The sequence below is a fragment of the Natrix helvetica genome (genome assembly GCF_964273705.1).
Source record: "Natrix helvetica genome assembly, chromosome: Z".
NCBI classification, from domain to species: domain Eukaryota; kingdom Metazoa; phylum Chordata; class Lepidosauria; order Squamata; family Natricidae; genus Natrix; species Natrix helvetica.
The window spans coordinates 62864599-62884891 of record NC_138554.1 but is presented as its reverse complement, the minus strand read 5'-3'; the positions used below and the strand labels follow the sequence as shown (position 1 = coordinate 62884891).

Sequence of the window (20293 nt, the reverse complement as noted above, 5' to 3'; positions counted from 1 at the left end):
GCAAGGTTTTACACTTAGGAAGAAAAACCAAATGCATAGGTATAGAATTAATGGTTCCTGGCTCAACAGTAAGGGACTGGGATAAGGATATAGATATCCTAGTAGACCACCACTTAAATATGAGCCAGCAATATGCTGTAACTCCGAAAAAAGTCCTAGGCTGCATTAACAGTCGGATGGTATCAAGATCATGGGAAGTTTAATACCATTTTATTCTGTGCTGGCAAGACCACTTTTGGAGTATTGCGTTCAGTTCATGGTCACCATGATAGAAAAAAAGATGCTGAGACTCTAGAAAAAATGGTCAAAAGAACGACAAGGGTGATGGTGGCTAAGCTGTAGAAAGAATAGTTGTGGGAACTGGGTGTTTTTAGTCTAATGAATAGAAGGACTAGGCATGATGTGAGAGCAGTCTTCCAATACTTGAAGGGCTGTCATAGAGAAGAGTGGGCCAACTTATTCTCCAAAGCACCAGAGAATAGGAAGTAATGAGTGAAAGAAAGATTATTAAGGAGAGATGCAATCTAGAATTAAGGATAAATTTCCTGACAGCGAGAACAATTATTCGGTGAATGCCTACAGAATTGTGAGTTCTCCTTCAGTGGAGGTTTTCAAGAAGAGGTTGGACAACCAAATTTTCTCAAAGGATATATGATCTGTTCAAGTAGGAGTTTGACTAAAAGACCTTCAAGGTACCTTTCAACCCCATTATTCTGTTTTCTATGTTCTGTGTAATCATCAATATCAAAATCTATATTTGAGTTTTCTCTAAGCTCCTTAAGATGCTTGTTTTGTGATCACTACTGTAAATACCTATGTATATCCTCAGATCGATGCATGCTCAATTATTACTTTCTCAGGATACTATTATACACGTTTGATGTTAGTGTTTCAGAAAATGTTAAATCTTTCATAACCTTTTAATCTTTCATTAAATTGACTTTTTAATCAAGAAATTATTTAAGATGAGACATATAGTGAAAATGTGATATCTTTTTGTATAAATTAAATAGGATTATTGTCTACATTGAAAAAGAGATATTTTGTGGTATTTTTTAGCCAAATTTGTACAGATTTCTGGGATTACATATGATTGAATAGGATCAGTAACATATGATTGAATAGGATCAGTAACCAAACAGAATTTTGAGATAAATTCCAGCCGTCAAACATTACTGGTCATCTTTCTAAACCATGTTAATATATTGTTTTAAACTTGTAAAACCTTTGAAGTGTATATGTGTGTTACAGTTTATTTTACAATGGACAGTAGCATTCAGGCAGGAATTATTATTACAAAAAGTGTTTTGTATTTGTACTGATCTGGACTTACATTAAATGAACTGTTGTAAGTCAAGAATTACCTGTATAGATTTACCTTTCTGGAGTTTGTGATCAGAATGGAAGTGTAAAAAGTTTTATTGCATGAGTTGGTTGTTGCATATTATTGGAAAGCCTGTTTTCTGTTGAAAGATACAGATACAGAAAATTGGTAGTCAGTTTTGTAAAATAATATGAGCAGATGTGAAACTGAAAAATTAAAGTAGAATCTAGCGAAGCAACAATTTTTCAAATTAATAACTATATTTTGCTTAAGTGTTCTTAGGTAGTCATGCAACTTACAGTTTTAAATAATATTCAGTAATTATATAATCAAATAAGGTAAACATTTTGAATAATTTTGGTGTTAAAATAGGTGGTGAGCCAATGCCTGTCCACTATTCCTTCACGAAGCCAATGCATTGATGTTTTACAAAGTGGAATATGTAAATATCTGGTAGGTACCAATTTAGAATCAATTTATTGTTATTTACTATTATTAAGTATCTCTAGCTGATGGTTGATTTATTCCACTTTATTTAAAATATAGTATGTGAATTTTTAAAAATAGTATATGAATATGTATATATGTATTTACTTGTAATGTTACATTTTTGTATTTTCTTTTGACCTAATAAAGTATACTTGCTTATCTGTAATAGTAAGTTTTATATATGAAACCATTTATTTACTGCTGGCTGTTGTATAAATGTGTAATCACTATACTGAAACTCTTAACATATTTATCTTTAAAATGTAAACCTGCCTTTGTTTCTAAACATAGTGATATCAAACAAAGTAAAGCAGATTTAAATATAATAATGTAAAATTCTAAACAAATATTTTATTAATAGCAATTAAGATGTCATTCAATCAGTCAGCTAATATAGTAATAGCAATAGCATTTAGACTTATACACCACTTCACAGTGCTTTACAGCCCTCTCTAAGCAGTTCACAGAGTCAGCATATTGCCCCCAACAAACTGGGTCCTCCTTTTACTGACTTTAGAAGGATGGAAGGCGGAATCAACCTTGAGTCATTGACACTTGAACTGCCAAATTACAGGCAGCCGACAGGCAGCAGATGTAGCCTGCAGTCCCACCACGGCTCTATATAAAAACTTTCCCATAAAGCCACAAAAGTAATAAATAATAAGACCTGCAATGTGGGTCTCCCTTTGTAGAGCATTCTACCAAAAATTGTGAGGAACAGTCCCTATCTTGTATTTTATTTTATTTATTTATTTAGAAATCAATTTAGAAACTTTGGAACAAGTTGGAATGCCAGATTGTAAAACATAATATGATTTGATAATCTGTTTTAATGTGTGAATTCAACAGATCAAATTGTACTCACAGAATTCTGAAATGTGCTAAGTACGTTTTGTAACTGATTACTAATCATTGCCATGATTTAAGCATGGTTGAGGATTATCTACTAACTCTACAGGAAGGAGAGTAATATAAACCCAACAAAAGTGAGATATCTAAGTGGATCAACTGATTATTTCACCGACATCTATGTTATTGGAATTGTTTGTTGACTCAATTTTGAACCAATACGTTAATTGTTCTCCTCATTGTTCTGACTGTTCAGCATAGCTCTGTCTATAACCTGAACTGGCAATCTTATATGCAAATTTAAAAGATCAGATATTAAAATGGATGAAAAAGTTTTTATTTATTAAATTTATCTGCCACCCATCTCTTTGTGAGGCCATATCATTTGGTCCATTCTTTCTTTCTTTGGAATGCACGTAGAGACATCCTAGATCAAGGCATGCTATTCCCCCATCTTTTCTTATATGGCAAGTGAAATGGGAGCATCAAAATGAAACTGTTTGAAAAGGTGGCATTCTTGGGAAGATAGGGACTGAATAGCAGAAACCATGAACAAGTTTGTAACAGTTTTGGTTTCTAAGTGTCTAAAAAGCAGATGGTCTTTAGTTCCAATGAAGCAAAAAGAGGAATGGGGCATGTGTGTGTGTATACCTAAAGAACAGCATTAGTTGTAAGTATGGATACTGAAAGATCAGTGATAGTGGATTCCTACAGTACTGGGATTTGAATAGTAATTAGTTTTACTATTTGTTTACTAATATGTTTTGGCCAAAAACATTTCATGTGACTAAAGAAAAGAGTTGTCAAAAGACAATAAGCCTTGTTTTCTTGCTCTAGTGTTGGACTTATCTTTCTTAATGGATTCATTTTGATAACCAGAAGAGTTCCTCACAGTTTAATTCAAGTACTAATTGATGTTTTGCATAACTGTAACCCCTCAAAAATACTATTCTGCATCTAAACTGAAGTTGCTAGACAATTATATGTTGGAAATATTTGGTTATTGTTGAGTTTTTAATGTCTAAATCAACAGGTAAAATATAAGAAGCTTAAAGGATATTTGAAATTATTTTAGCAGAATTCTTCTCTTATAAATATAAGACACAAATAAAATACTTGTGCTCAAAGGTTGTGTGAAGAATTATTTAATCTGAAATTATTTTTGTTTCCTAGGTAGGACTGACTGTAATACCTGATAGCACTGCTGGTGCTATTTTATGTGCTCTTAGTAAACTACTGGATCAAGTATATGTCCTTAATGAAAGTGTTTCCAGATTCCTAGCTTCTTTGTGTTATAGTCTTCTCTACCTTCTCTTAACAATAGAGAGGGAGGATACAGAACACATGCAGAAGAGGTAAGCTTTTTAATTTTAGATTTTTTCCCTAAAAATATTGATACTTTCCAAGCATAGTATGCATGTGGGTTAGTATATGTTCTTGTTTATTGTAGCTGAAGACTAGTTCAGTTATACAGGTAGCCCTCTGCCTGTGATCACAATTGGGCCCAGAAAACTGGCCATTGAGTGATGTGATTGTTAAACAAGATGCCACTAAACTGCTTTGCTTAGTGATTGCAATCCCAGCTCTCCCAGTTGTGGTTATTAGTGAAGTGCCAGGGAGAGGATCCCAAGTTTCCCACAGACCCCGGGAGAATGATAATGAGAACAATGGCATTCAGTAGCTTTTTCACCAGATTTGAAGTTCTTTGGCATGCTGGGGGAACAGTCCTTAAATCTAGTGAAAGTGCTAGTGAACATTGGTATTCTAGAAAGCTTAGAATGCTGGTGTTTGCTAGCTTTTTCTTTTCCCCCTGGGCTCAGAATGCTGGATTTTACTAGCATTTTTTTCCATCTGAATGTGGGCATATTAGAGAGAAAACGCTAGCGAACAGTGTTCTGAAAGGCTCACTAGCAGAGACGAAGTCTGTTCCTCCATTGCACAGGAGGATTTCCCCTTTATGCACAGAGGGAAAAAAGAACACCTTGGCACGTAGGGGAATGAATGTCAATTCCAATGTTCCAAGAAAGACTTGCAACCTTCCCTGCTAACTTCATTAATTTTCTAGGGAAGCCAGCAAAGATTACAAATAACAATCATCTGATTGCAGGACACTTGGAAACAGCTTGTAAATTTGAACAGATTTTCCAGTACCCAAAATATGGTCCTATGACCAAAGAGGTTGGCACAATGCGCAGAAGTACTTATAGGTCATAAAGCACCTGTTTTATGATTGTCTGACTGTGAAGGGTCATTAAATGACCAATTGTAAGTTGAGGACTGTACTTCGACAGTAATCACTGTGGACTTTGAATTTCTGGTTAAGATTTGTATTTCCTTTTCTACAATATTTTAAAAGTAATATTACATATTATAATTTTTTTCTGGTGGGAAATTTAGCTTCTGTCCTGAAAGGTAAGCTTAAACAAGACTTGGGTGTTTTTAATTTAGTAATGATCAATACATAATATATTCCACAATTAACTGTGGAGCAGAAAGCCCACCTTTCCCTTTTTTAACATAGCTGTAGACAAAAATGACTGAATTTTTTACAACTGTAAATTAGTAATAAATTGTCAGCCCCTTGAAGACTTATAAATTCATAAAAGTAAATATAAATAATTCGTAGATATAATTTATTTATTAAATTTATACAACTGCCTATCTGACTTGCATATGACTGGGTTAAAAATATCATTATAGTACAAGTAATACCTGTGGTTATTTGCCTGGTTTGAAGTTATTCCTTTCTTACTATAAATGTTACTGTAAACTTGTGCACATTAACTTTTCCCACCCTTCCTCAATTTTGGTTTCAGGGATATACTGTGGAGTTCCTGTATCTCAATTCTAAGCACCTCACTTCAAATCTTGAGAGTGATGTTGCAGACTCTTCAAGTGAACCAAGCCTCCCGGGATGAATTGCCTGTTCTTGCTCAGCTTCTTTGTTTGCTAATGCAACACAGGCAGCTTCAGACTCATATGAAGACCAATGAGTTCCTGGTGAAACAGATTGTCAAAGATATCGTGGTAAGAAGCCTATTCTCAATCACTGGCTGTTGAAGCCAAGTAGTTGTCTCATGGAATTTGAAAGTAACGGTTTTTTTCATGGTCTTGGTTGATCTTTCCAAGCAACTGATCACAAAAAAGGCTGAAAGAACTTGGCCCGTTAGTCATTAAAGGATAAAGAGTCATTCTTCTCTTCCTCTGTCTTAAGAATGATAGTGGGGTTTGTCCAAAAATTATTTCCATTCTAACCCCCAATTTCAGTAGGTAAGGACTAACCATGTTCTCTGCTTCCAAACTTAGGAAATAGCATTACAATATTCTGTCCTTATTCCTTCCTAGTTTGGATTGAAGGCAAAATTTTCTTCATATTCCATCAGAATTTGTCTTCAAAACTTAAAGATGACAGATTGGCAACAAAAGAAGGATCCAGTTGTACTGACCATCAATGATCTGATGTTAACTTCAGGATTTAACTGAGGAGTTCTTGGTGCTTTCTGAGCTTGGTTGTTTGCTCAGAGATTTCATTACCCAACTAGGTAACATCTTCAGTGCTCTAAGGATGTTACTAGTTGGGTAATGAAACATTTGCCACCAAACAGCTATGTTCAGATACCACTAAGGACTCATCTTTATTATCTTTGCTTAATTCTCCATTTTGGAACCAGTGCAATCCTTCTCTGAACAGGAAACTATATTTCTGTAAAATGTGAAACTATAAATAGTTCTTCCACTGTTATCAAGCCTCCCTCCCCATCCTGTCTTTGGTCTCCCCTTGTTTCTAACATTTGTTAGATCTTAATAAATTCTACAGGCCACAATTAATATTTTTACATTTAGCTTCTAAAGTTTTAATGGGTTATGATCATTTTTGGTGATCTTGCCATATCATCTAGAATTTCTTATGACATAAACTCAGAAGAAGTGAATAGGGCAATTCCTATATTATCTTCTGCCACCTGGATCACATAGTATTCTGGCTTTGCTGTGCAGGAGACTCTAGAAATTAGTGGTTGTCATTGTCTCCTTACAAGTGTGAAAGCTGCCAACTGTGTTAAGAACATAAGAATGTAAGTAGTACCTTGCTGGATTGCACAACTGATGCAGCTTCTCACATTGGCCAACTAACTGCAAAAGAAAGCTTACAGATAATCCTTGAGATATGACCATAATGGAGCCTGCTCATTATGATGGCATATTATCAAAATGGTTAGGTGAAGCATTTCACCTAACAATTTCCCCATTCCAGCTCTCTTTAATGAATCTAACAAACCTGCAGGAAGCTTCAGGGTGGGGGAGATTCTTGAAGCCTAGCACAGGCCCAAGCCCATCTGCTCTAGCCCTCCTGGCACATCCTCCGAGATGCCACTGCTCTACTTTCTATGCCTTGGGTACACACAAGCCTTTTCCCACTCCCCCCCTCAAGTCCCCCTCACCCAGATCTTAGGCCTGTTTTCCACCCAACTGGCCAAAGGCCCTCCTCCTCACTTACCATATGAAAAGCTCTGAGGCCTTCTAGCCACTGGAATAGATTGCTTCTTTGTGCAGCTATATGGTGGGATTTCTGAAACCACTCCAGTTTGTCTTGCCCACAAAACTGCAGTTGATTCAGGTCACTACCATGTGGCCTGGGGACAAATTGCTTTGTTCTGTTACCTTAATAAGGTTTACAGTACTGCAGAAACTTTTTGCAGCATTCAGAACAGTGATGTGCGGTGAGGTTAATGGCTGGTGAGGCACTGACGCAGTGGTGGGTTTCAAATTTTTTTAGACTTGTGGACTTCAACTCCCAGAATTCCACAGCCAGGCATGCTCAGTTCCGATTTAAAGCGAACAACATTTGTTTTTCTCCTTTGCGAAAGAAGTTTAGTTTTTTCATTTTCTTTTTCTTCTCTCTTCCCTTCCTTCCTCCCTCTCTCCCTCCCTCCCCCTCTCTCAAACACGCAAACATACACACACACACACACACACAGAGAAATTGGATTGGACCACCTCTCCTACCCCCTTCCCTTTCTCACTGACTCTCAAACAAACACACACACACACACACAAATTGGATTGGATATCTTTTCCAGTGGCTTGAAAGCAGCTCCTCTGCCACCCACCCCATTCCCCTGCTTCCTTCCCCAAACACCTCCACCATTGCAAATGCAGCCTTTTGTCTGGGTGGCAAATGCAGCCTTTTGTCTGGAACGCAATAAAGCCCACCCATTCACCTCCTGCTGGCAGGCTGGGGTGAGAGGAGAGGCAGAGAAGCCAGAGGGGAGCCAATCCGAGCCTTCCAAAAGGAAGAGGCTGGGGGAAAGTGTGTGTGCTATAGAATGGCTCTTTGCCTGGCTTCTGTGGATGACTCTGCTTAACTGTTAAAAAAAGCTGTTTAACTCTGTTCGAGTGATCATAGAACACCTAAAGTCAGACTAGATGAGGCATGCAGTTCTCCTGCCTCTTACTAGAGGGCGCTTTTTTAGAGGCTTTTTTAAACAGTTAAGCAGAGTCATCCACGGTGAGGCAGCAACTAGCTCAGCCTGACCTCAGTTCTCGCCTTTTTTCTTTTACATTTTTTTTTCTTTTCATGATAACAGTGGTGAGGTTGTGCCTCCCCTGCCTGCACGTCACTGATTCAGAAGGATGCTTTCAGTTGATTTCTGGGTATAATTTAAAATGCTGGTTCCCCATAAAGCCATTTATGTCTTGACACTGGATATGTGTAAGACAACCTACCGTATTTTTCGAAGTATAAGACGCTCCTAAGTTTAAGATGCACCTAAATTTGGGGGAGGAAAACGGGGGGGGGGGGGAAATCTGCCTCTGCCTCCCAGCAATTTGCCTCCTTGCAGCAAACAGCACAGACAGTATACACTATAGACTATACTTGTACAGAAGCTGTTAAAATTGATGTAGCTTTCTGGAAGTATACATTATTCTCTGCTATTTAAAAGAAGATGCAATAGCACTGGGCCTCTTCAGATCAAGCATTTATTTTAAAAAGTGTCTTTATTTTGTTAAGTTGTCTAGAACAATAATAAAGCAGTCTTTAAAAAATAAGTCTAATAATTTGAACATTCTATAGGCATTTATAGTTATTGACTTACTTCCTTGCAGCAAACAGCAAATAGCCAGGACCAATTTAGTCAGATTAGCACAAGAAAAAAAAATCTGCCTCCCAGTAATTTGCCTCCTTACAGCAAACAACCCATTTCATTTTGAATTCCAGTTTCAGCACTGATGATCAGCTGTTTCATGCTGCAGGGATTGCCATAGCCTATTGCTGCTTCCGCAAGCCCCATTTTCCCCGTTTGCTGCAAGGAGGCAGAAGCCAAAGGGTGGGGGCTGGTGGGTGGGTGGAGTTACATTCAGTGTACAAGACACACCCAAATTTTCACCCTCTTTTATGGGAGGAAAAGTGCATCTTATATGAAAAATATGATACTCTTACCCAAATCAACCTGATCTCTTGGGTTATCCAAAGAGATGCTGCTTCTACTATTTTGCTTTCAGGGGGTAAAGAGTGAAACTAGAAAACCCTATTTTTCAGGGCCAACTATCTGGAATAGTCCCCAAGCAGAGATCAGATTTATTTATTCTTTGATGGCCTTCAAGACTTAAAAACAGAAATTTGGGAAAGCATTCTAGTGAGATAGTGCAGCCCCCCCACCCCCACCACATTTTGACTTCCAGGTTGGTGCAGGAGGTTTCCAGGCCCAAAATGGGGCACAGGGTGTGCATGCTTTTGGCACGCGATGACAAAAAGGTTAGCCATCACTGGTAGTGTCATTAAGCAAATCCAATCTCCCATACTGACTGTGCTTGTCTGAAGCCCGATGGAAAGTTGCAAATGGTGATTGTGCAGGTCCAAAATGTGCAACTGTTCATGCTGGCTGCCAAGTACCTGAAATTTGTTCATGTGATTACGGGATGCTACTATTGTTGTGTGAGTCACTTATTTTGTCAGATTGCCATAAAACCAATGCAGCCCAGTTTTGCTGCGCTTTGATGGCAGCCTGACATAAAATATAGGGAGGGGAAAAGGGAAGATAAGGAGGAGAGATGACAGGAACCAGAGGTGTCATCCAAAGACAACGGCTGAAAATCCAAGGTAGAAGCCTGGGAATGGAAGGTGAAATGGGCATCCAAAGAGGTACTAAAATGTGGAACTATTACTAAGACACCAAATTTGAACCTTATTGGACACCACCATGATGATCAAAGGGAGAGGGCCTGGGAGAAGGAAAAATGAGGATTACATGGGAAATCCTCAGATCTGCCTTTGTTACACTATAACTGCCGGTACTTGGCTTCAGTAAAAGTATAACCTTCACTACAAATTGAATCAAGGGTCTTTCTTTCCTGGATGTCCAAGCTGGGACAGGTCTGACATAGCATTGTCATAAATTCAAATAAATTGTTATTTCGTATTGCTAAATAAATTGTCATAAGTCAAGGACTACCTGTATTTTACATTTGTATCTACATGAGTTATAGATAAGAGTAACACTTTCTCTTTTGTATTTCTCTTTTCTATTTCAAGTAATTGTTATGTTTTTTTATTCACAGGTCTTGAAAAGTGATGAAGCTCAAGAGCAGTGGTTGACAGACCTCCATTACAATTTTAATATATATTTAGCCACTCATTCTCCAGGATCTGGGGTAGTCAATACACTATATTAAAGAGAATGTTTGGTTGGAATCTCTTGTATAAATAAAAAGTCATTTTTTGTGGAAATTAAAAATGCATTTTATACCATGTCTGATTTGTGTAAAAAATGTTGCTCTTTACATTTGATATTAACATTTAAGTTACCTGATATAAAATGAAATAATACAATAGCTTAAAGCAAACAAACAATCATGCAAATGTTGAGAAACATATCGAGAAATTTTACTTACTGTGAAGAACAGGGAACAGTTTAGTTGTTGCCATTAAGTTGGTATACCTGAGTCTCAGCATTATACTGCTTAATGTGTTAAAAAATATAGATCATTTAAATAAAAATACTGATAAAACTACTATTAAAGATACTTTAAAATGTCCATGTCCCTTCTTATATAGGAGTCTTATTTTCATGCTTGCATCTGGTGTGTTTTGCTTTCATTATTGTGGCAGGTTTCATATTATATGAAAAATGTTTACATTTCCCTGGATTTTCTGATAAGCAAATATCCTGCAATCCGCCTGCTGTAAAAGAAGCATAAATGTATTAGTGCTTTTGTTCAGTGAAGACTCAAGATAGTTGGTTTTCTTTCTTTATTAAACATAAAAAAATTAACTTCAAAATTCTGTCTTACATAATTGAAGGTCATTAAATGGCAAATGTACTCTTAATTTTTAGAGGATTCCTGTATCTGTAGCTGGCAGTTATTATCTCTACTGTGTTCTATGATATACTTTAGCTCCACCATTTTTATATAAATCTGCTTACATAAATCTGTTGCTTTAAAAAAAAATCATTCTTGTTTTGTCCATTGACAGGTATTACAAAAGGGAAAACAAGGAATAAATAAATCAACTTCTACTTTTAAGATTGCTTCTGCAATTCCTGAGAGTTCAAAACCTTTTTATAAACTCATAGGTGTTAACATGAGCTGGGAGGGGGAAACAAGGCAGGGTGAAATACATCAATTATCACTCCCTAAATCAGGCTTGAGTAAAATATATCAATTATATCTTTTGAAATATTTTTCCAGTCTTTTAGCTAAGGAATGTGTTTTAATAATTAGTGAAATGCACAATCTCAAGAAGCATATCTTCAGAATATTTCTATACAGTCTGAGGGATCCTCTATGCTTGGTAGTTTTTTTGCAGACATTTCACTACCAAACTGCATTCCTGGTGAGGTGGTGTTTTGTCTTTTGGTTTCTTTTTGGGCTTTTAGATTGTCTTTTTTGAGTGGTATATAAATGTTTATCTGTATGTGCCTGGTGATTGCCACTGTGTCTGATTGCCAGGCCTCCAGGAATTGTCTGATTAATATAGACTAACAATCAGCAAGTAGAGAATACACCAATGAAAGAACTAATAATGCGGACAAACAAGTTAACAGTAAACATCTAACCAAGGAACCACTAAGAACACTCTCACCAATACTGACAGGGCAAGCCACTAATATATAAAAATAAGAATAAATCTCCCTCCTTCCTAGTGCTGATGGTGTTACCAAGTTTGGTAATAAAACCTCTGCAAGAAAACCAAACTGCAAGTTTAATAAGAAACCAGGAGGTGAGAAACTCCTGTGTCATCCTTGCAACAAAAACTTGGTTAAAACACTCTGTCCTGGATAGTGCTGTTAGCTTGGTGCGATTTTCAACATTTCGCTGGACTGGGGCTTTGCTCTTAGTGGCAAATCCCTTGAAGGGAGTGTCTGTTTTTATATTAATGACAGATGGTATAATAATGCCAATGTGGTCTCAAATCTCTACTCCCCTAATATGGAGCTTTTGACTATCAAACGCAGACACTTTATATCCCCAGGGAGGGAGTTATAGAAGCATTACAAGATTCCTTTGAGTTCACAGACTGGATCATGTTTAAAGAAGTGACAACACATAAAAAACATAGATTTAGAGAAGTATGCCACCACTGTTTGCATACATTCAGAAGTGCATTGAGGATATCTATGTCCTTAAAACACGAGGGCTGGAAGAAAACCATGGACTATGAGGATCACAAGATGTTGAAAGCTTTGAATGTTGAAAGCTTGGAATGTGGCTTTTAAATCTGGTGATATGCTGGCACTTAGAACAGCCAGGGTCAATTTGGAAAACCATAAAAACAGCAAAGAAGCCCATTATCAGAAAATTCAAAACTTTTCCCTACAAAACACCAGATATATGTGACAAGGCATCCAGGTCATTACAGACTATAAGGTGGCTCTATCATGTTGTAAGGGCAACACAGACTTAAAATGAGCTGAACACATTTTTTGGAAAATTTGAGGCATCAAATAGCACCTCTGCGAGGAAAGCTGTGCCCCATCTTGACATACAAGTGCTTAGCTTTGATGTTACCTCTGTCTGGAGAACATTGTGCAAAGTTAACCTTCGGAAAGCAGATAATATCCTTGAGTGTGTTCTTAGGGAATGTGCAGATGAGTTGGCTTGTGTTCTTACATATATTTTCAATCTTTCATTGAAGCAGGCAATGGGTTCCATAGTGTTTTAAGACTGCCATTATTTTGCCAGTGCCAAAAAAAGGTTACAATTACAGGTCTTAATGATTACAGTTATGTTGCACTTAGATCCATCATTATAAAATGTTTTGAAAGGCTGATAAAGGACATTCCTGTATCCAGCCTCCCTTCAACATTTGACTCACTTCAGTTTGCTTACCATCTAAATTGTTCTACAGAGGATTCTATTTCTTCTATCCAAGTTTTGTGCACTTATAGGAAAGAAATAGTCATGCGTGAATGCTGTTTGTTGACTTTAGTTCACCATTTAATACAATTTAATACGATCATCCCTCCTTTGTGCAATTGGATTCTTGATTTTCTTATTGATAGGTTCCAGTATGTATGCATTTGGACTAATACTAACCCAATGTTCTTGAGCACAGATTCTCCTCAGGACTATGTCCTAAGTCTGCTGCTGTTCACTCTGTTGACCTATGACAGTTGTGAAAGGTTTGCCACCAACCGTATTGTATGTGGATGATGCAACAGTAGGTGGGCCTTATTCAGGATGACAATGAGTTTGGTGAACTGGTGTAATAAAAAGAGTCTCATTTTAAACGTAGGGAAAAAAAACCCCGTTGTCAATTTCAGAAAAGGCAGGCACAGCCAGATACCTCTGTGCATTAATTATTCAACTCTGGAAGTGGCTAGCAGCATCAAGTTGCAGCTGACAAATACGTTGGCTTGATTGCCACTTTTGTGTTGTATGGGAAAAGTACATCTTCCTTCCCTTGTCCTTGCCACTTTATATAGAGCAGGGGTAGTCAACGTTTTTATACCCACCGCCCACTTTTGTATCTCTGTTAGTAGTAAAATTTTCTAACCGCCCACCAGTTCCACAGTAATGGTGATTTATAAAGTAGAGAAGTCAATTAAATTTTAAAAAGGGAAGTGCTTCAGTGTCGGACAAAACCCGTACTGCCCACCATGAAAGCTGGAATACCCACTAGTGGGCGGTAGGGATCAGGTTGACTACCACTGATATAGAGGAATGGTCAAGAGCATATTGCATTACTATGGTTTGGAAGCATTACTGCTTCAGATAGGAAAGCTGTGCGTATGTATGTATGTATGTATGTATGTACGTACGTATGTACACTGAAGAAATAACACTTGGCTACAATGTAAAGTAGTGAGTATACAGCTTGTATAACAGTGTAAATATACTGTCCCATCAAAATAACACAACACACAGCCATTAATATCTAAACTGCTGGCAACAAAAATGTGTGCCAGAGTGCTCAAAATAAAAAATGATAAGGAAAATGATCTTAATTTATCTTAAAAAATGTAGCTTAGACTGGAGAAATATGCCAAGCTTACCATCAAACAGGCAAAAATAGTGAAAACTGATGGAACAAAGATGCCCTATGGAAATAACATCAAGATCTGGATGAAGGTGATCACTACATACACTTCGGCATTCTTCAAGTTAGTGATGATTATAGGTATTCTGCCTCAATGAACATTGCCAATATATAAAGACATAACATATGTCATGGTGTTTAGTTTTAATTCTGCCCTAAAGAAGCTAGCAATAGGGCTAGTAAATGTCCACACATATTTATTGTTTCACATGGCCTTTTTTGGAAGCACCAATATCCATTTTGTCATTTTTCCTAGCATGCTCAAGAAATCACCACAATGGGCTTGCTTTCTGAGGCTGCTATAGTATGTATCTTTTGCCTCACATCTAATGTTTATAAAGACGATGATGACATAGATTGGAATTGTACCTGATATTAACTGAAGTTCACAAAACTGCTGTTTTGAAGAAGGCAATCTCATTGCGTGATTCACCTTTCCTTCTTGTGAGTGTCCTTTAAAAACAAATTCCAAAGTGTATGACTGCTGAATGCCTCAATGAATTAAAAGCATTTATCAACATAAAATAAATAAATAAAAATAATGTTAAATAATGAATGCCCCCTTAAATAGAAAACTGTTTTCATAATTTTACCAAAATACATCATCATCATCTGCCTTCAGGATGAAGCTTTTTCAGGGTCTTCCACTCAGCACACTGTCACTGCAAGCCATACAGTATACTGTAAGGTAGAGAAATGCTACTGGAAGATAATGTTCCAAAGGGTCTAAGTAATAGAGCACCTTGTACTGGCCCTAAAAATCTATCAGCAACCAATGTAAACTAACACTAGTCAGAAGGTGGATTGCTGTATTTTTTGCCAATTAGAATTCCCAACAAGCACCTTCCCCCATTTATTGAAGTAGCCTATCTGAGGCTACCTTTAGCACCTTTTGATTCAAGAAAGGAAAAGAAACTGAGAGATCTACCAAAGCTGTCCAAAGGCTCCCCTGGCTATGACTGCTATTTTAGCAGGCGTTGTTAGCTCAAGGAGAATAGCTAGATGATAGATGGATAGATAGATTGTGTGTGTGTGTGTGTGTGTGTGTCAGAGAGAGAGAGAGAGAGACAGACAGACAGACAGACAGACAGATAAAAAGAATTGTGACTGAAAAAAAGTTTCCACTTCCCAAGATAAATACTTAGTGATATTTATTATTACCATATATCTGCTTCAGAATGGTTGACTTTTGTACCAAGTTGTTTCCTAAGGTGTTTTTGTTCATTGCCTTTGGGATTTTGCCTGAAGTAAGTGCTTTAGGTGCAGTAAAGTTTAACTTTTTGTTCCAAATGGCCTTAATGCACAAGACAGTTGTTTTTTGTTGCCATTCATCTTTGCATTGCTGTTTGGTACTAAAAAGCTGAAGGAATTGTTTTCTTAACTGATAGCTAAAAGGAGAAAACAAGTGGGAAATTCTGTTTTAGCTTACTACTTTTAAACTCCAGATATTTCTATGAACCATCTTTTTTTCATTTTTTTCAACAACATTTTCCCTTAATTGGATTAATTTCCATATTTTCATGTTTTAAGAAAGCAGAAAGCAAATATAAAAAACTCATGGATATACAGTAACCACTCTCTACATAGAACATAGAAGACATAAAAAGCTGAGAACTAATAAACCAGGAAACAGAAGGAAATCCATATAAAATTAATTCAATCCTTAAACTTATAAAATACATACAATTTACAGAAACTCTATACTTTTACACAATGTTCTCAGTTTTAGAATATAAAGACATTTACAAAATGAATCATAAATCTGTTTCTTAATGAGAGGATAATTTCATCTGTAGATATCTTTATTATAACCAAGCCCATGGCTTATTCTTTATTTCAGAAATATAAGTCAAATCTCATTCACTTTCTTGCCTTTCTCTGACATATTCATTGGCCCTTGGGTTCTGCTTTTGTATGCCCTTTCTTCATGAGAATGATTATTCCTATAGCTAAATGACTGCTCACTGCATTATTTCCACATTATTATGATATCTAATATTCTTATACTTCAAAACTTTTTAACATATCTGAAATTGGGAAAAGTTACCATGGAAACAAAAGATTAAAAATGATGCAATGTCCAATGTTCTATCATCTGTGCTTATTTGAATAACCATTTCCTGAATTCTGGGACTGATGACCTAAATCAGGTTGAGAAATACTGCAATACTGATTTTGCAAATCAGCAAAATATAACACAATAGAAACCTAACTACTCCACCTGTTTAGATCCCTTCCAAATCAATTGATGCATTACATATATACTTGACATCACATTGCTCAAAGTATACCAAAACACAATTTTAAATATATGCTAAGCCTCATGATGAAATCTTTAGTAGTAATTAAAATGAGATAGAATGCAGGAATCTCATCCATACCTTCTCCATACTTTTTGAATAACATTTGCTGCATTATACTTCTTCTGAAAGAGCTCTTTTCTTACTCTTTCTTTTTCTATTACTTGCATCTGAATTGTTGATGGGACTGATTCAGTGTATGCATTTTTATGCTGAACAAAATCAGGCTGATCTTCTGAATTTGTGGATGTTAACAGAGCTTCTCTGTTCAAGCTTGCATCACTTCTAGCCATCTTGTTGAGTGCAATCGTTATAACACTTGAATTCTTGGCCACCAAACAGACGTCACTATTTTTCATTTTGTTGATCTGGGTAGCTGTAGCATTTGAAGTAGCCTTTTCAACTTTAATTGTTCTTATTGTGACACTGCCAGGTCTGCTTGAACTAATCAATTTTTTATTATTTGATTCTTTACTTTTTGTTTTTAATTGATGTGGATTATTTTTAAATGCTGCATTATATTGTCCAGAGTTTCTTATACTTCTACTATTTCTACTAATGCATCTGTCATCCTGAATAGAAACTGTTGATTCTTCAGAATGATTTATATTATTCCTTACCGACCAGCTTGGATGGTCTGATTCTTCCCCAGAGTTGGGAGATTTAGTGTTTGAATTATGCCTTTTATTGCTGATGTGCACAAACATACCAGTTGTTGTTGTAGGAGACTTCCGATCCCTGCCTAAGGTAGCAGATACAGTTTGATGCTTTCTTTCAGTTTGATGCTTATGATGATCATTATTCTTGCAGGGATATGAAAGGATATAAGCAGGCTTGCTATTACTGTTTGCCTCACATACACCTGTGGAAATGAGATAAATACAAATACGCTTATCACTTATTAAATATGGTTAGCTTAGTACGGTTAAATATAGTAAGTTTAACAATTTTGAGACTCCATATTATAATACAAAAATAGTTTTTTCAGTCAACTTGTAAGATCTAGTTTTAAAGCTAAAATAGTTTAAAGGCTTAATACATAAATATTAAATATAAACAAATAGTAGAACATAGGTTGCAGGATTCTAAAAGAATATAAGTTATTTTTAAGCACCTTTGTGTGAATCTTTACAATTCATACTCGGTACTTTCCAGAACATACATAGATATATACATACATACATAGATACATACATTCATTAATTAATTATATCCTGCTTTTGTTATTTTTACAAATAACTCAAGGTAGTAAACATATCCCACACTCCTTCTACCTCCTATTTTTCCTGTAGCAACAACCTATGAGATGAGTTGGGCTGAGAGAAAGTGACTGTCCCAAAGTCACTCAACTGGCTTGCATAGCTAAAGCAAACTTGAACTCATGGTCTCTTGTTTTCAGCCTAGAGCCTTAACCAAATTTTTAGATAGGAACCCCAGTCTATATATAAATATGAATGCTCAAGTATAATTCCCATTAATCTCATATGTTTTATGGTTCACGAGAGTGTTTTTAATGACAATTTAATAAAATAGGCATTGTAATAGAGACATAATTTGGATTATGTGAATTCATAAATTACTACTCAAATAACTATTGCTATAGGTAGAAGACCAGTTTTTTTATTGTAGTCTCTGTAATTTTTACAGTTGGTCTAGAAAACCTCTGCGGTCCCTTCCAACTCTATTATTCTATGTTCTAATCAGCTGGTGAAAGTAGAGTTGCTCACATAGACTGCCAAAAGTCATGCCAAACAGTCTTGAACAAAAGTATAAATGCATCATAAATGTGGCCAATGATATTGTGCTCTCATACTGTTGATTTAACCTTGTTACTGACCTCAAGAATAATTGGCTTTAAATCAGGAGTTTTTTTATTTTCTTACAAGAACTTTTAAAAGAACAGTGGTACTTCTGAAGATAAAAACATAGCTCAAAGGTGAGAATTCAAAGTAAGTCAAGTATGTGCAAAAGGAAAAAAAAGAGAAGACATTAACAAATTCTCTGTTAATAGGAAAGCTAGAAAATATATTAGAAAACGAACAAACAAAAAAGCATAGTTTCCTGATGTGTAATCAGCACACCGAATTTCCAAGCACACAGAGAATTCACTCACTTTGTCAATTGACATAACCACCACTGAGAAGGGAAATTTATTGACAGTGGTTGTAACAAGCAAACTGGTAGTAGCTCAAAATATTTTTTGACATAAGCAGTAGAAAGTGGAAGCATTCTCTTTTGTAGCATGTGTTATGGAGAAGGTTACTAAATAAACTCTTTGGGGGCAGAAAACCATTAGCAATGCCTTTTATATATCATAGTAAACAGTTCCAAAAAATCAGGCCTTTTGGCAGGTTCAATATATTTCTTTTGCAATTGCTGTAGATCATGGCAAAACATAATTGATATGACCACTAGAGTATTCCAAAAATGCAATTAACTTACTCTATATCTTTGCAAGAGTTCAGGTCATAAGCATGACAAGGAGTAAAATATAAAGGAACTGAATTATTCAACAGCAATGAAATATACATTAGGGATGTATAGATTATTCCTCTTGAGCCAGGGATGCAGTGACAATTGTTCTCCGTGACAAAAAGATTGATATACAAAGGTTCCTAACATTTGCAATCTTTGCCAAAGCAAAGGATTCACAGAAAATTCTGTACATTTTTTTGTGCGCTGGCAGAATGCCTTCATTAAGACAAGAAGACAGGAAGATTGGGGATGGGTGAAGAACTGAGTCCCCTGAAAATATATTGAACTAAAAAACAAAGTTAAAGTACTGTATTTATTGTAGAGAAATCCCCAATGGGTTACTGCTATAATAGAAAAAAAAAGAGAGAGAAGATAATGATCATCACTCCTTTCCTCCCAAGGAATTCACTCTTCAGGCAGGTATCTACCTCTGGAAGATTTCATACTGGATACTATATAAGTATATAACCCATATGAGTAAAGCACAGAGAATACAATTTTTAAAAATATAGTATTCACACTTTTTTTCCTCATAACTGCTTTTATCAATATAATAGTTAACTACCTTGAGGGGCTGAAGGGTACTTAAGGGTATCTTGAGGAGTTGTCACAGAGAAGCAGAGTTCTACCTGATGAAAATATGTAATGATATAACATACACACCACTCTATCAATTGCTGAGAACAAAAGAACTGCATCAACACGATCCCAAAGGTAGCATTTAAAGTCAACAAGCAGGCACCCCACTACACAGCAACCAAATTATAACTCACAAGAAATCGAACTACTTCTCAGTAACAACAGTTAGTCACTCAAACTATCAAACAAGCCGAAACCAGACCATGACTCAGAAGTCCCGAGATAAATAACTCTAATCCTAATCTGCATCATACACAGTATTTAAAAAGCAAAGATTATAGTCCAGCAACAACAGCCAGCCAATCAAATAGTCCGACCATGACTCAAAAGTATCCGAACAAATAACATTCAGACTAATTTGCATCTCATAAAAAGGCATTTAAAGACTTATGTTCTGACAGACAAGAACAATTCAAAACACACTGACCAGTGGTGGGTTCCTGCCGGATCGCACCGGATCGCGCGCTCCCGTTTGGCAATGAACCCGGAAGTACGTTCTTGCCCCGCCCCTGGCGAAGGGACAATGCTTGCCTGCGCTCCACCAGCTCGGCTGGGACCGGAGACGTTTCCTCAGCAGAGCGGAGCTCCTGAAAGGGACGCAGGCTCAGCCTGCCAGGCTGCCACCGCTCCACTGAAGACATTTCTGAGCAGAGAAACGTCTCCGGTCCCAGCCGAGCT

The 20293-nt window shown here is 36.5% G+C and overlaps 2 protein-coding genes across 6 annotated transcripts in view; one reads left to right on the top strand and one right to left on the bottom strand.

The window, feature by feature from the left end:
* The window catches only part of TEX10 (testis expressed 10), a 47395-nt gene extending 36210 nt beyond the window's left edge, over positions 1 to 11185 (top strand). For all 4 annotated transcript variants that reach the window (XM_081970094.1, XM_081970091.1, XM_081970093.1 and 1 more), the window contains exons 12-15: positions 1697 to 1781; positions 3840 to 4017; positions 5479 to 5689; positions 10220 to 11185. In XM_081970094.1, coding sequence (XP_081826220.1) covers positions 1697 to 1781; positions 3840 to 4017; positions 5479 to 5689; positions 10220 to 10333 — 588 coding nt within the window. In that variant the 3' untranslated portion in view covers positions 10334 to 11185. The remainder of the gene's footprint in view (positions 1 to 1696; positions 1782 to 3839; positions 4018 to 5478; positions 5690 to 10219) is intronic.
* The window catches only part of INVS (inversin), a 102298-nt gene continuing 92338 nt past the window's right edge, over positions 10334 to 20293 (bottom strand). For both annotated transcript variants that reach the window (XM_081970089.1, XM_081970090.1), the window contains 4 exons: positions 16583 to 17363; positions 15363 to 15589; positions 14571 to 14654; positions 10334 to 10841 (listed from right to left, as the gene is read on the bottom strand). In XM_081970089.1, coding sequence (XP_081826215.1) covers positions 10708 to 10841; positions 14571 to 14654; positions 15363 to 15589; positions 16583 to 17363 — 1226 coding nt within the window. In that variant the 3' untranslated portion in view covers positions 10334 to 10707. The remainder of the gene's footprint in view (positions 10842 to 14570; positions 14655 to 15362; positions 15590 to 16582; positions 17364 to 20293) is intronic.